Source organism: Schistocerca americana, chromosome X, assembly GCF_021461395.2.
Source record: "Schistocerca americana isolate TAMUIC-IGC-003095 chromosome X, iqSchAmer2.1, whole genome shotgun sequence".
NCBI lineage: Eukaryota > Metazoa > Arthropoda > Insecta > Orthoptera > Acrididae > Schistocerca > Schistocerca americana.
The window spans coordinates 956,298,491-956,316,080 of record NC_060130.1 but is presented as its reverse complement, the minus strand read 5'-3'; the positions used below and the strand labels follow the sequence as shown (position 1 = coordinate 956,316,080).

At 37.6% G+C, this 17,590-nt stretch overlaps 1 protein-coding gene across 1 annotated transcript in view; it reads right to left on the bottom strand.

Annotated features, from left to right (window-relative positions):
• LOC124556565 (mesencephalic astrocyte-derived neurotrophic factor homolog) overlaps positions 1–17,289 on the bottom strand; it is a 35,241-nt gene extending 17,952 nt beyond the window's left edge. The window contains exons 1-3 of the mRNA XM_047130520.1: positions 17,075–17,289; positions 13,534–13,658; positions 6,484–6,625 (exon numbers count right to left, since the gene is read on the bottom strand). Of these exons, the coding sequence (XP_046986476.1) occupies positions 6,484–6,625; positions 13,534–13,658; positions 17,075–17,168 (361 nt within the window). The 5' untranslated portion in view covers positions 17,169–17,289. The remainder of the gene's footprint in view (positions 1–6,483; positions 6,626–13,533; positions 13,659–17,074) is intronic.
• Positions 17,290–17,590: the final 301 nt, after the last annotated feature.

Here is a 17,590-nt window from a genome sequence, read left to right as displayed (position 1 = left end):
TCCATTCGATTGGAATTATTAGGGTGTTTAGCGATTTCGATTGCCTCCCTGTAGAGCCTTTCGTAATATCCGCTTGTGGCAGCTAGTACTTGCGTCTCCTCGAAACGAATATGGCGGTTCCCTGGCTGGAAAGCATGCTCCGCAACAGCTGATTGTTCCATTTCTCCTCTTCTACAATTGCCCTTGTGCTCTTCCAAACATTTTGAAACAGACACAGAATTTAGCGGCAGTCAGTAGCGAGCCAGCGGGTGTGTTGGACCTTCGATCGAGCTACAGACCCCCTTGAAGATATCTCCCGCAGACAGGGACGAAACGTTGAGAATTGAGACAAAATTCATCAACCGACCATAGCATAACAGCCTGTATAATCATAATGGACAAGACATTTCCGGCCGTGAAAGTCTACACTTTAGTATCAGGAAATACTTGAATAGATGAAGATGCATGGAGACTGGATTGTGGTACATAGCCAATATTACTGTCAAACAACTGCTGAAAATAATTATTGCTTAATCTATGAACATACCTTCCCACTTATCTAGGCAAGTGAAATCTAAATTTTTAGTTACTTCTTTCTCCTAATCCCCCCCGCTTCCCCATGCCCCCAGAAATGCTCAACCATTCTTGAGTGCGAATAAATTTGTCTAATGTTTTGAAAAAAGTAAAACTTTTTGCAATTTTTATTGTCTCAATTTCTCTCTCATACACTGAAGAGCCAAAGAAACTGGTACACCTGCCTAATATAGTGTAGGGCCCCCATGAGCATGCCCAAGTGCCTCAACACGACATGGGATGGTCTCTACTAATGTCTGAAGTACTGCTGGAGGGAAATGACACCATGAGTCCTACAGGACTGGCCATAAATACATACGAGTACGAGGGGGTGGAGATCCCTTCTGAACAGCATGTCGCAAGACATCCCAGATACAATAATGTTCCTGTCTCAGAGGTTTGGTGGCCGGCGGAAGCGTTTAAACTCAGAAGTGTTCCTGCAGCCACTTTGTAGTGATTCTGGACATGTGGGGTGTTGCATTGTCCTGCTGGAATTGCCAGTATGTCGTGCAGCCATCAAGGGTACCCGAGTAAGCCTTCAGCTCCGAAAGCCCGTATTATTGATTTTTGAGTGGTCCAGTACTGAAATCTGCAGGAATTTGCAGAAGGGTTGCACTTCTGTCACGTTGAATGATTCTCTTCAGTCATCATCAGCCCTGTTCTTGCAGGATCTTTTCCGGCCGCAGCAATGTCGGAGATTTCAGGTCTTACTGGATTCCTGATATTCACGGTACACTCATGAAATGGTCGTATGGGAAAATCTTAACTTCATCGCTACCTTGGAGATGCTGTGTCCCATCGCTCATGCGCTGACTATAACACCATGTTCAAACTTACTTAAATCTTGGTAACTTGCCATTGTAGCAGCAGTAACTGATCTAACAACTGCACCAGACACTTGTTGCTTTATATAGGCACTGCCGGCCGCGGTGCTGTATTCTGCCTGTTTACATCTCTCTGTATTTGAATACGCATGCCTATACCAGTTTCTTTGGTTCTTCAGTGTACAACATTTCAACAGTAACACACTTAGTACTTCTCTGCAGATGAAGTCAGTTTGGTATTTGAAGATGTCTCTAATGACACCTTGCTTTATTTGGTCTAGTTGCCTTCTCTTTTTACTTTGTTTTCTACATTACATTATTTTCATATGCAATTTATTCATTCTCCTCCACCCTGTCACCCTAAACACGATATGCAAACTGATAATTAAACTGATAGTTTTAAAGCACTGTAAAAAAATAACTACTGTTCAGAATGATGCAAGATTTGAATGGATTTTTATTAAAGACGGGGAAACGTTATTGGCAAATATATAAATAAAATGTAACCAAAATTTTACTACTAGATGGCACTGCACACGGCAGAATATGAGAAATAAAAGACGTGGGATACATGGCTGTTTCCCCAGTTTGTCTCTTGAGATGTTCAGCATGACTATCTCAATGCACAAACATCCATTGCTGTTAAACCTCTTTTACAAGAATTGAGACTTTGTGGCAGTAGCTCTACAGAACTTCCGTACACTCAAGGGCATAATAAAAGGTGTTGGTCAAATGTTTGCCCAGGGTCTGGAGAAAATGATTACTTAATTCAAAAAGAAAGGTTCTTTTGAAGTGCAGTGTGGTAGAGGGAGGAAAACAAGCGATCTGTTATTAGTAGAAGATGTGACCACAGCAATGCTGGGGGCGTTGAGTGGTGGTGTGCAAACATGCAGTGCATGGAGAACTTCTCAAACTTTGGTTATGCCTGTGAGCACAGTGCATAAAATTCTACGAAATGTCCTGCATTGCTATCCATACAGAATTATTCATGTTCAGAAGCTGCTTCATGCTTACCTGCCATAAAGACTCTAGAATGTCTTGCTCTCAGGAAAGTGGACAATGAACAGCCATGGAACATTCTGTGGACAGACGAAGCCCATTTCCAGCTCCAAAGACATGCCAATACAAAGAATTGAAGAATAAGGCAATGGAAAACTTGCATGCACATCGATTGGTACTGCTTCTTTCCGTGAAGGAAACTGCGTGATGTGGAGATCCTGTTACCTGTACCGTCACTGGTAAATGCTATGACAGTCTTCTGGGTACCAACGTACTTTCCAACATTTCCACATGATGTATGTGTGGATTGGATCTTTTTATGCAAGATGGTGCTCCTCTGCACACTGCACAGCCAGCGAAACAGTTGCTGCTAAGGCATTTTGGAAATGCTAGAATTATCAGCCATAATTTCCCTACAGCCTGACTGTCCAGATCACCTGATCTTAATTTGTGTGACTTCTGGCAATAGGGTTATCTGAAAATGTTGTGTTCAGTGCTCCAATTACAAACGCAGCTGAACTGATTGTGTGCATTGTGCAGTACATTATGAACAAGACCCCTGAGACACTCCGATCGGTGTGGAACATCACGTTTCTCAAGTTAAACTTGTGGCAGAAAACAGCTGACAGTATACTGAACATGTGTTGCACCAGGCTCACAACAAAAAAACTGCTTTCATTGTTGATTTTTATTTGATTCTAGACTTAGGACAGTTAAAAAATGATTTCTCCCATCCAATGTGGTATGACCTTTACTAACAGTGCCACAGTTGATAACTTAAAATAAAAAGGCTCTAAGCAGCAAAATCATGAATTTGGGAAAATGAGTTTCAAGTTACCAGGTAATTAATGCTCATAATTGCACTGTTAATGCATTTTATTTGACATTTAAGCATAACATGCATCTAGTTTCCAAAGGAAATTACAAATATTGTATTTTAATAGTATGAAAAAGTTACTGAAAGTGGAAATGCAATGAAAGGATGTATGTGCCGCAGTTCAATACTCAGCAAAAAGATATTAAAAATTCATTCTGCTTTTGTAGAGCTGTATGTGGTCATTATTTCTCTGTTACTGCATCATTTCAATCAAGTCTGTCGTCTTTTATTCACAGATGTGGATTGAAACAACCACAGTAGGTTGTTACATTTTCTTGCTGTCCTGTCCTGTACTCTGTACCTATTCCCAAAATAGAGATACCCTCCTAATTATTATAATTTGCTGCTTTCTTGAAATCAAAGACGTCAGATGCATTCACGTTATTGACAATAAATGGCTTTATTTGTCATGGAACAATGCATTTGGTCACCAGAATAAACATAATGTCCAGTTATGGTGTAGGTTAGTGATCAGTAACGAGACTTACCTCCCGTGCTGGACAAGCTTTTGCTGGATTATGCTTATTACTTCAACTTATGTATTCAATCCTTCCACTTTTCAGCTTTTTCCTCATTGCTCCCACAGAACCTCTTCATTTAATTCATTATTTCTTTCCACTCAAACTGTTACAAGTATGTGCGGTCTTCACCATTTTATCTAGCACTGAGGAGTAAGTGCATGGAACATAGAGCTTTTCATATGTTAACAGCAGTGACTGCTAAACTACATGCCATATCTCGATTGCATTTGGTACTGCATTTTCATTCATGACAGTTGTATCCTTTTATACATTATTGGGTTTGACATACAGATTCCATTTCACACTAAACTTCAAAATATCTTATTTTGGCACTTACAGCCTTTTTTTATTACAAGTCTTCAATTGTTGAATGCCAGCCTTGTGCAGTCTTGCACATTACACAGTACAGTTGGTTAAATGTGCAACTCGCACCATGAGTATCATATTGCAATTCATGTGTTATTTGTAGCTGAACTCATTTACGTTATGACGCTTACAATGCCAACTAGTGGCAAAATTTTCCATCCGTTTCCCCCCCCCCCCAATGATGTTTCCCCTTCTTTGATAATATTCCATTTAAATTTAACATCATTCCGATCAGCATTTCTTTTATTTTTTATAGCATTTTGAAATGAACTTTAATTAGAATCACCATGTACTTGTAGCTCGAGAATGGATTACACATCTTTCACTCTCCTAGTTACTGTCAAAGGGTTAGAGAATGTGGAATATCTCATTAGGGTTGCATATCAATATTTCACACTGAATGCTCGAAACACAAGCATTTAGGAGAAAAATAAAAAGTAATGACTCCAAGACAGTCATAGTATCAATAAGAAGTATGTTCTTGTGACAATGGGGATTAGCACGGTAAAAATGCCCCATTTCTGCAGACCACCACCTGCACTAGCAGCCAAGCGAAGTTGAGGTGAACAATTGCAGATGAGGTTCTAAAAGCTTTCACTTCACCTGGTGAAAAAACCATCTATCCTTTCAGCATTGCAGATGATCTGCCCATTGTCTGCCAGTTTGTCAGGGTGCTATTGAAGCAGATGGTGGAAAGATTCCCACTGACTGACAAGATGGGAAGGTAGGTCAAAATAGAGTATTTTTAGTGATTCTGACACAATACGTGAAGGTGATAGGATACTGGTTATATCAGTGGTACAGAACAGAAAGAGTGTGTGGCTACCTCATGCAGGAGGAAGAACTGGGAGGAAGTTTGTATTATGACACTGGGTCATTATTATGGAGGTAAAAGTGCTTGTAATCTTGGGCTGTTAAGATATTAAAGTGTGTCAACAGTTAAAGTTTATGCTGATGTGAGTTTTCTATGGGTTGTCCTCAAACTAGGGTGGCATAGACATTTGGTGATGTGCCACTGAACATAGCAAATGACCCAGAAGTTACCAACATTAGCTCTATAGTCCATTTTTATTGTTTATTTTTATTGACAGTGTAATTCAAATATCCCATTCTTCATTTTGTGTAGCTCTAAATTGAGTCATCTGGGCGGTTAGTAAGGCCAAGTTATGTTCATTTTAAGTTCATTTCCTTGTCTGAACTGAGCCATTAGTGCGACTGGCACACTAACTTTAAAATAATTAATGATGCTATAGATTTTCTTTTTGAAATCCCAATGAGTGGCCATGGGCATGCAAAGAGCTGTCAGGTTTGTGACTGCAGTGTGGTCAGGGTCTGGGGAACAATTCTGTCAAAAATTTTCATAAAAGACATCAAAGACTTTGTAAGCTGATGCACTGGGGTACTTTCACATAAGTTTATAGTGTAGACCTGGCAATTATAAAAGTTCTGTCAAAGAGAAGGCGAATGGCTGACTTCAGTTAGTTGGGAGAATTTTAGGAAAATGTAGTTCGTCTGTAAAGGAGACCACATATAGAACACTAGTGCGATCCGCTCTTGAGTACTGTTCAAGTGTTTGGGATCCCCAAAAGGTTGGATTAAAGGAATACAGCAATGTAATTCAGAGACGGGCTGCTAGATTAGTTACCTGTAGGTTCGATATACACATAAATATTAGAGATACATGGTTAACTAAAACGGGAATCCCTGGAGGGAAAGTGATATTCTTTTTGAGAAAAGAATTGAGAAAATTTAGAGAACTGGCATTTGAAGTTGATGCAGAATGATTCTACAACCACCAATGTGCTTTTTGCATAAGAACCTTGAAGATAAAAGAAATTATGGCCTGTAGGAAGGTATATAAACAGTCGTTTTTTCCTTGTTCCATTTGTGAGTGGAACAGGAAAGGAAATGACTAGTAGTGATACAAGGTACCCTCCACCACACACCATATGCTGGTTTGCGGAGTATGAATGTAAATGTAAATAAAAGACATCTGACGGGATATTATAGGCCTTATCCAGAGCACACTGCAGCAATAGTAGGTATAGGCTATCAACGTAAAGGTAGAAGGCTGCAGTTAAGTGATTTGCCCTGGTATGATTTACAAGTACAGCAACACAAAAAGAGCATCAGATATTGTTCTGATAAAATAAACATTTTATGACAGATACAACATGACTTATTGCTTACAACTTATTAGGAGAGACTAAGTCTATTATCACAGATGGACACATGGATCACTGGGGAAAATACCTGAAAGTACTAGGAATTCTTTCAAAGGTACATTGGTTGGTTATTTTAGAGAATTGTGCTATTTAATGCAAAATGTAAAAAAGCTGCCTACCATAGCGTAAATCGCAAATCTGTGAATCTTTTTTCTTCAATTTTTCACACACTTTTTCAGCTGGCATTGACCATGACACTGGCTTGGACATTTCTCCCAGTATTCCAGTCGCAGACTCCTCGAGACCACCCAAATAGTAACACTGAAAATATAAGAAAATACTTATAAACTGTTGTGGAATGTAAATTATGTTTATTTCAAACATTCAACACAAGCAATTTGCATATCTGTTAGTTTCTGAAATGTGAAATTATTGATTTTTTTTAGATAACTATCTGTTTGTCCCAGCTGCCTCTGCCTCTTCTGCACCCCCCCCCCCCCACCCCCACACAGACATACACACAAAAAAGAAACAAACAATAATCTGCTGTTCTGAAATTAAGGAAAGTCTTAGGAAGGAAAATTATTTATCAATTAGATGACACAGATATAGAACAGTAAACACTGCTGTCAAAATATCTTAGGACACCACATGATTCAGCAAACACTATTACATCAACATGATGTTGTGTACATAGAGGAGCCAATTCCGCACAAAATTTTCAATGCTTGAAGTATTATATATGTGGTAATATTTCTTCCTGTACATTTTTTGAATACTTTACAGTCCCTTTTTGCAATCTATAACCTTAAATTCAAGTCTCTTTCCACATTCTGGAGATATATAAAGAAAAGGACAGATTGCTACTTACCGATATCAGCTGCTGGTGTTATCGGTCATGTGTGCACAAGTTGTGCTTCCTTGTGTGACTATATCTGTGTGTGGGGGGGGGGGGGGGGGGGGCGCAATTTGCTGAATAAGGCTTTGGCTGAAAGCTATAACATTTAATAGTCTTTACATTGTGCCTGTCTGCAACACAATGAGCTATCTTTAAAGTCGGCAGCAATCTATCCTTTCCCTAATATTGTTCGTATTACAACCCGGAGTTTTCACTGTTTGGTATTATTTGTGTAATACTGAAGTACAAATTTGAATGTACCGAATTAGCAATCGTTTGTTAACTTAGTACAAAGAAACTCAAACCTATATTAATGGAAATTCGCTATTTCTAACAAAAAAAATTAATTCCTTGGACCAAGGAGGTTTTTCTATGAAAGTTACAGTAATGTTAAAAGCACAATTAAAAACAGGTTAGGAAGGTATGTAGACAGGAAGTTAACGAAAAATATTAAATGCGAATAGTTACAATCTGACAAACAGATCACGTATGTGTGAAGCTACAAACACTGAAATGATTCTGTGAACACAAGGTCAGCATGAAGCAGCAAGCAAAGTATTCTGAGCCGAACCAGATTGTATTTTGACTTGCCTTTTGCTCAGGTTTATACAGGCAGCACTCTATCATATCTTGATTCTTCTGAGGTCAATGTGCACTGCACAGACAGCATTAATATTTGTTTTGAGAATTTTCAAGTCATAACATTCACCTAAAGTATATAGTAAATACAGTACTTGCTGTGCGAAAGTATTCTGCACAAATGCAGATAGTAAATAATGTTTGAACTACCTAACATATTGCGTAGAAATCACAGCTGTGAAAGAAATATGCCACACTAACGATATGCTGTCTGTAGGACATCTTTGAAACAAAAAGCTTATGTTCAAAGCTGCTTCTTTTTGTTACTTGGCACATGCACTTCATCATTCAGTTGTGCCACGACTCAGCGCATACACTTTAGTATTTCTCACAAAACTCCACACACTATAACTAAAAGTTTTTCAGAATACACAGGAAGTATAAAGTGCTACGTTTTTGGGACTATAGATAGATCACAACCTCAATTGGTAAATACAGGGCACAGAACTAATGAACTGCCCCAGTTCAGCTATGTTTGCAGCACATATGATTACTGCTATAGATGATTTAAAAGTGAAGGAACTAGTTTATTCTCAATATTCGCATTCACTAACAAGTTAAACAATCATTTTCTGAGGAAATTCAAGTTACATGAATAGTATTTTCAGAGAACAGATGTGTGTTATAAAAATTATGTCTGGTGTTAATCTCAGAGCATCCTGCAAACCTCTTGAAAGATGTCTGTGTTTTGATAACTACTTTACAGTATATGTATTAAAGCCCTTTGTCATTATCAGTATTTCTATTTTCCAATCACTTGGTACCCTTAATGCTTCAGTGGCTTACAAGAAAACACAGCTGGAATGGGAACAATTTCTTTCATGTAATATCTCTCAAATCTCTGGCAGAATCTCATCATGTCTATATGACTTTCTAATGTTGAGCAGTTTTAATTGATTTTCTGTCCCATAATCACTTATCGTAATACATGTCATTTTGGCGTTTGCGTGATGACGAAGGATGAACTGTGTTACATTTTCTGTAGTAAAAGAGTTTCAGATGTCTAATTTCATTATTTTGTCCTGTCCTTTCTGTAACCTGTTTTGGTACCAATATGGTCACAGAGCAATTGACAAGATGATTTCAATCTGCTGACTGAGTATACATAAGACCAAAACTTCTTAGGATTATGGTTGAGAGAGACTGGCATAAATCTACTTTTGCATTCATTGAACAAGTCTTGTGTTGCTTTCCTTTAGCACTTTGAGGCTTCACTCAGCTTTTCTTTGTAAACAAAGCTTTTACTTTGCTTAACTCTGTGATGAGATGCTCTTTGCTTCTGTAGCAACGTCTAACACAGCTAGTAAGCCATAGTAGATATTTTCCACCCATCAAAACCTTGCTCAGTATTTAATGGTGTAGGTAACACTCATGATGCTTTGTGATGTGCTTTATCATTCCATAAAAAAAAACTGTTGTTTGAATTAAGCAGCACCAATTGTCTATTTGATTCATTAGTTTGAGGTTTGATAAAACAGTTACAAAAACTAAATATTACTTACCTTTTATCATTTAAAAATAAAATTGTTCTATAAAATTCTTCTTCATTCTAAAGTTTAGTTAGGCACTAATGATGATGATGGTGGGAGTGTAAAAAAAAAAAAAAATGGGGGCGGGGGTTACTACGTAATGTCTAATTTCACTTAGGGGGAATAGTAACAGAAAGGCTGGGAACAACTGGCAAGGGGGTACTACACAATGCTTCTGAATTTTATCAATTCGTGCTTCACATCTTCATCTCCAGAGTCAAATATGATTGTCACCCTTTTAACATTTAAGTTTATGCACTTGTATTAACACCTCTGATGTTAGCACCTTGGGAACAGTTTTCCAAGAACTCAAGAGACTCTTCAAATTAGAAAAATTGTTGTCCTTGCCTCTTTTGTTTGACATATGGGAACAGAAATCTGTTACATAGGTAATGAGATGTTAATTTAATGTTTTCCTTCGCCAAACTATTAATTGATGTGCAGTTCGCCAAGATTCTTGGAGTTATTGTAGGGAACTTTTAATTGGGAGTTTTACCACATTTGTGAGCTGCATCAGATGTCATGCCTCCTGATATTTTACACAGATATGTGAAACAGCTTTTCCCTTCCTGTTGTAGTTTATCTTAAATCAATTTGAAACATTTTAATTGCATGAGTCTTTTCTTCTTCTTTTTCTTTTTTGGGTGTGCATACAAACATCGAAACTGACAAGCTATGGGGAATATTTGAACGTACTGTTTAAGAATGTGCATTCTTGATCTTGTGACCTAGTTTACTTTATAGTGAAAGCCAAGGAATCACATCCGAGATTGTTGCTAAATCATTTAAGGATATGGTTTAGGCCATCTGCTCAACTCTGAAATTAGACAACCTTAAATGATTTTGGGTGTGATGCAGCAGATAGTGGCACGTCCTTCCACCCCACATGCTCTCTCTACCAAATCAGCAACCATCTAAAGGAACCAGTATCTCCTCAGAACATGGATGAAAAACATAATCCATGCTGACATGGACTACGATTTGCAATTGGTTGCACTCATTTTGTTCAATAGCTCCTGCAGAGCTGCCTTCACATATCCAACAAGAGCTCTCCAACATAGGAAGTTTACACTGGCCTTTTATCCCAACGTGTCTTTTCTTTTATCGAGAAGTTCCAGTATCTGGCTGATGATGGAGCTCCCAATGATCAACATACACACTCTTTAAGCACGTATGGACATGGTAGGAAAAATGGCCTCTGGCCCCAACAGAGAAGGCATCCCGTGCTGGCTCAGATGTGATATCAACACTGGGCACAACCTCTTATCTGTTGCTAAGGCACGGGGAAAGCCATGGGGCCAGTTCTCACACTCACATTCCACCAAGAAATAAGCACACAGACCACTATCTGCCACTCATTCAAATGACAAACCAATGCTGTAGTCCACTGCATGACAGTGATATAGGATTTACAGATGTCTAGTGGATGAATTATATTATTATCTGCATACTCTCTGATCTGTATATCAAAAACATACAGAGTAAATTTTTTGGAGCAGGTCTGTATAACTTTCAGCAAAGCTGAATGGGATCAGGATACAGGTTTTTCTTTATTAAAACAGCATTCAATGTTATTAAGGTATACATCTCACTGAAGTTCACAGGTAATGTTAAGAAAGAAGCTACCCCAGGTTTTAGTAAATATTCTTATTTTATGTACACAAAGTGAACACTTAATTTCTTCTGAACAATGCAGATGATATCATTATACATGAAACTGGGAATCTCTACAGTTAGCTTTACTTTGTATTATACAATGTCAAGAGAAGTCACCAATATGATGCAACTTACTGACCTGTTGCATAAAGACATCATGAACTCACTTGCACCTTCACTAGTTTTATGGCCTGCCTTTAATAAATTCCTGGAAGAATATTTTATACATTGAACACATACTGGAAAACTGACTGTACTGAAATGGCAATAACCTATGACTCAACTGGAGGAAATTTGTTTCACTGAACTGTGACAAATATTGTATATTTCCTGCTGATCATACTGCGCATGTGGAACCAACATGATATTTGCTGACTAAAGTACACAGTGCTAATATATCATTCACCACCAAGTAAGTTCCTGTTTCTTCAGTGGAGGGGAGTGGGTAACAGAGTGGGGGGCGGGGGGGGGGGGGGGGGGGGGAGGAATTCTCCAGTTACATGATAACCCGCATGCCTTTGGTGCCAAAGCTTCACTTTATTTAAGATAAAGATGTGTAGTCAATATTTACACTTTTTATACCTATGTAGTCTTCTGTCATTTCTTGGTTTATTTATTTATTCATGCAAGGAAAAATCTTACAATGATCTAGCATTTGTCAAGATAATACAATGCCAATGAATGGGCTAAAATGTAACACACAACATACGTAATATGCTTTAAGGTGGTCAGCTGTGGCCTCGATTAAGGAACCATCCCAGTTTTCACCTTTGTGATCCTGAAAACCAAGTGGGTCTCTTTTTCCTAGTTTACCACCACAACAACCTAAAGTAATATGAAAAGAATGTTTGCCAGTTTTACATATTTCCATTTCTGCACTGTGTCCCTTGTATAGTACTGTCAGTAAGAGTACTTACTTCAGTAAGTAATAAATTTAGATTTTATGATGATGAGCTTTATGACACTGCCTAGATTATGAAGTCTCATTGAAAACATTTCCAACATATTAAGACCTCCCAAAACGACCAAAACAGAGTTCCAGGTCATAATTCTGAACCAGACCTACTACATAAGCATGATACTATTGCACTTGGCCGTTACTGGAAACACGTGAGGTGTTCATTAAACAAATACAGTGGTGACTAAGGAAAATGCATCATACTGTCAATGCTTTCACATTACTTGTGCAAATACTATTAATCCTGATTATGTACTGACTCACGATAAGCCAGCCAAAATGCCCGGACCCCCAGGTTCAATATGAGTGTGATCCACTAGTATGTCAGTGCTACACCTCTTACTATTAAAAGCATAACAACATGCTTAAATTCATCAAAACACTGTCCTCTTTCCAAAACCCCATAGTTTCTTCTGTGCCTAATAAAATGCTACACCATTACCTGTTGAAGGCACAGCTCAAATTCATGTCCCAAGTCAGAATACAGTATTAACTAGGATACACGTTCACTGTTGGACACATCCTACTGCAGCATGGTCATTTCTGTCCAGGAAAACATTACAATTTTGAGACCCACCACAGCATGCAACTATCTAAGACACAATGTCAATTTAAGTTATTCAACAATAGAATGTGTCATTGTTTGATTCTTGATAGAGTGACCACAAATTTCACTATAACAAAGCCTTGCCACTTCATATTCTAAATCATACTTAAAATTATTCAGTGCCAATGCAAGATAGTGCTACAGTTTGCATAGGCCTAACTAGAAAAGCTGTTCCACAGAGGACCACTTACACATTTTAATAGCCACACAAGAATTTGACAAGGAAATATAAGATTTTTTTTCCCTGAAATCTAGAGGACAGATTACATAGAAGTCCTGTAACAAGAATTGCCCTGTTAGAGAATTAGTGGTAAATTTGGGGATGGAAATAATGTAAGAAGTCACACGTCCTACTAATTTTGAGATATCAGAAACCAATCTGATGTACTTTTTGTACAGTCATTCACCAATACCCAACATTCTGTGACAACACCAGAACTATCCAAACAATTAAGACTCATAATGAACTTAATCAACAGTTTCTTCTAAGTGAGTTCCATATTCACAGCTACTACAGAATGTTTGTCTTTGGAATGCAAAGAATGCAGCTACTTAACTGACAACCTATTTAGGACACTACGAAAAAGTGAAAAAAAAATTATTTTAGAACAAACATTATTGATCTTTCTCTAACTTCCAGCCCATTATGAAATTTGTATATAAAAGTAGTGTTACAACTATGAATGCAAAGGGCTACCAGATATCAATGTATTCAACATAAATTTGATAATTCCCAGACAGACATTTACACATGAACAACATACAGCCACTCAAGAGTTTACAGATATAGCATAGGCGAAACTACAATAAATATAACATTCCCTATTATAATGTTCATTTGAGACTGACTGTGGAATAAACAATTATTCTGGATGACCAGATCATCTTTACTCTGTGACTACTTTATTAAGGATTGGTCACTACAGCTGTAAAGATACTTACAAATCTGTTCTCTTTTCCTTTCGTAGCTTTGCAGAATTTCCTAAATTCGTCTTCAATCAATGTTGGCTTAGATCTTACATCATCGCTTAGCTGACCGCTAAATTTTTCCATTACTGTCACACACACTGTGGAAGAAAGTACCATGTTAGCTAGTTGTCATAGAAGTGAGGAAATCATGGAGAAGGTGGGAGCGGAGGCGGCCAGAGCCAGGGAGATGGAGAGGTGGTGGTATCGTCAAATGGTGTGAAGTTGACCAATGGGGTTAAGTTGACTGAAAAAGTTCAAAAACATTTTATGTTAAGTAACTACATATTGGCAACGAAAATTATTTTATTTTAGTTGTTATATTTACTTTTGTAAATTTCTATCTGAATATGAATCGTTTTTAGAAAGTCTGAATTCTGTTTAAAAATTTATTCGTGTGACTGACATAAACCAACTCATGAGGCCGGATCTTTATATTGTCCACTGACCCTACAGAACAACAACAGCTAGATGAATAGCAAAAGTTTATCTATTATACTCACCTATTTTCAGACACACAAATAAAACTTTGCAAATTCTTGGAGGAATCGGGGTGAAGATGACTGTCTCAAGCAGTTCTTCTGTGTGTGTACGAATGTAAATTAGGTGAATTGAAGAAATACAGCTTGGATGATTTAGAACGGTCTCTAACAGAAATTTGAAATGGAAAAATAGGCATTAACGTGTAAAATTCCCCACAGGAACCCCGATAAACAGCATTCACAATACTCACGGTAAAATACAAGGTAGTCACCCAATGATTAGTGCTACAGAAGAACATGCTCTACTGATGGGACTTCCTTGTTAATTTCCACTTACAGCTATGGATCTTCAATATACAGAAAAGGTACTCCTTGACAGAAGAAGTTATGACTCTTCAGTACAGCTCCAAGGAAATAGTGAAACACTATGTAGTGAAAATTCTTTTGAAATTACAAGGACAGCTAGACATTATAGTCATCTGTAGAAATGTCCTTTTGTGTAGCCTGTAATTGATGACAGATAGAATCTAGGTTTCAAATGCTATAAAAAATTTGCCAAACCCAATAGTTGGAAGGGAGGGGATTTTTCTTTCGAAGTTGACACATCAGAGTTCAATGTACAGTGAGCAGAATTCTTTGTGTGTTTCTTCGGAACGTAACAAAACAAATTTGTGATCACAGCTTTTTGTCCTCCAACTTTCTTTGTATGTTGCTCTTGAATTAGAATTAAATTTTAATTGTTATGCTACATTTATCTTTCACTTATTGATAAAGTTTCAGAGCAATTGAAGTCATCCTAGAGTCAAACAATCCACGATTATGACAACAGATAATCAATCACATTCTCTCCCAGATGGAGTGAAGTACACCAACGTATGTTTTAATTTTCCACTCATAGCAAAATTTTATAAAGGCTAAAAAGTTTATTACTACAGCTCAATAACTATTGTCTGAAAGAAAGACCAATATATTAATTATAACGGTTTGAAAATATTTAAGTTTAAAGTGCAAAATTTGTCCCGTTCACCCCTTTTCACAATGGACACAGAGCGGATATTACACAAGAAACACATCATAGTGCTAATGATAAGAGTCCTAGTATATTTTCCAATATTATCTTTCTGCAACTGGTTCATATTTATTACTTACCTACAAAACAAATAATGGTCCAATGCTTTCTCAGATAGTGTCGCTTTGGACACTGCAGTGCTTTACTAGGTATGGTCCTATTGGCAGTAGATGTCCTCGTGTTCCAGCCTTCAAATTGACTGACCCAGCCAGTTATGGAGTGATATACAGTTTAACACAGATTCCAAACCATGGAGAAACTTGACATTTTTCACATTAATAAAAAAATATGGTTAAAGTTATAGATTAGACCCCCACTGAAATATTGGGTGTGGCGACAGACTTATCTGTAGTGCAGTCCGAGGTCTAGGTTAGGTTGGAAGGTGATAAGTTTGTTGCGAGTTGGTGAAGCTAACAAGTGTGAAAGCAGAAAGTGTGGTTGTGGTAACAAACCGACCAGTAGCAAAGACTTATGTTTAAGTCCTTGCCATATTGAAAAATGGATAGAAATTATGTACTGAATTCCCCTGCATTTTTCAATATGACACTGACATGAACATGAGTCTTCACTACCAGATTTTCTACTCTCACATTTGTTGGCATCACCGACTCACCGCCGACTTACCACCTTCTAACCTAACCAGACCTTGGGCAGCACTACAGATCAGTCTACCACCACACCCAAGATATTGTGTGTGTGTGTGTGTGTGTGTGTGTGTGTGTGTGTGTGTGTGTGTGTGTGTGTGTGTGTGTGTTTTGGGGGAGCAGGCAGCAAAACATAACTTTAACGCACTCTGCTGCCCACCCTATCACTGAAGTCTCAAATCTCACTACATGCAGCTGCAGTGCCGTCAACTAATCACGAAAGTGGAGAATGGGATATCTGGGGATTTTAAACATCCCCATACGAAACAATGAAGAGTATTGAGTTTGCATGCCTAGATGGAAAATGGTATGTTGTTACCCAAGAATGTGACTGTCACATCAGTCTGGAAATACAAGTGTAATATAATGCAACCATTAAGATGGGGATAGATATGCACTCTAACTTTATGAAATTTTTACTCTATACAGTATTAGCACATAAAAATGACTCCAATAGAAAACGCCACTGTGCAAGAGCAGCAGCAAAGCCAATGTATTTTCTCTTAAAAATTGACAATACTTTCTTACAAATACACGAACATCTGCAACTGGAAAACCAGTTTAACTAATTTCTTTCTTTGAAATACATTTCTGTCCTCCATAAAGATGGACTGTATGTACCGAGTATTCAACAGGAATTGACCATGTCACTATAAATAACATGTAATGTAGTAATTTTTTGTGTAACATGAACTACAAGTCCAATTTTGCAATATTTATTGGCTTTTAGACTAGTTTTGATTTCTGCCCTGTAATATTAACTTCTAAACATCAAGTATGCAACGTATTCAGTAGGCCTAATTACAATAATGATGCTATTTGCCGGGCAGAAAAAGTTAAATTCATGATCTCAAATATATCCATGGTTATTCTACAGACGTATTACAAAAAAAGAGTAAACTATGCTCAGAATTAGGGCAAATTACCGTAAATGTAACGAACACATAGTAATGTAACTATGAATACGGGGGACACGTAACTGGAATTAGCTATCACATTTGTGGTTATGAAATATGAGCGGGGCGGTCTATCAAGCAGTTTTACAATTCCTCTGAAGATATAATAATTTCCTTCTCTCTAAACACCAAATCAACCAAATACGGCGATAATGCTCGATTGTATCTATATAAACAAAGTGTAAACTTCGTCCCCATCATATACGTATTTTAATATTTACTAGAAATTAAAGTTACTAATAAAACAAAGCAAAGTTCGCAGTAATTTACTTCTAGATTTAATTGCAACAAATACACGAGTTGCCCGTGAATAAAATGGTATTTTTCTGCAAAAATATAAAAACGAAAGATTTTTAAAAAATATACCTTCGCAATCTGATTTCTTCAGACAGGAACCACACCCAAGAAGGGCCAGCAGAAATAAATAGAAAGCCATTGTCAAATTTCTTTGTGCACCCATTGTTGTAGTAATCCAGACACCAAAATACCGGATACTTCACGTCACACTCACACTTCTACACTCAAACACCATGCATCACAGACAGCGTGGAATATACAAATGTGCACAAACGCTATTGGTACACGTTCTTGACAGTGCAGCCAATACACCACGTAGCTTGTCAAATCCGATGTTCGTGCGCGCTTTAAAACAAATAAATAAATAAAACAAAGGAATGGTTCATATCTCGCCCCAGATGAGCAGGATGTAGCACACAAAACATAAACGAGGAATTAGTTATATAGAATGAATTTTTCACCTTATGGTGAAGAGTGCACTATTATGAAACTTCGCAAATTAACCTGTGTGTTGCGCTAGCGCTCGAACTTCGAACCTTACGCCGCATTTGTATTAAACTTAAAAACATGTTTCTGTTCAAAATA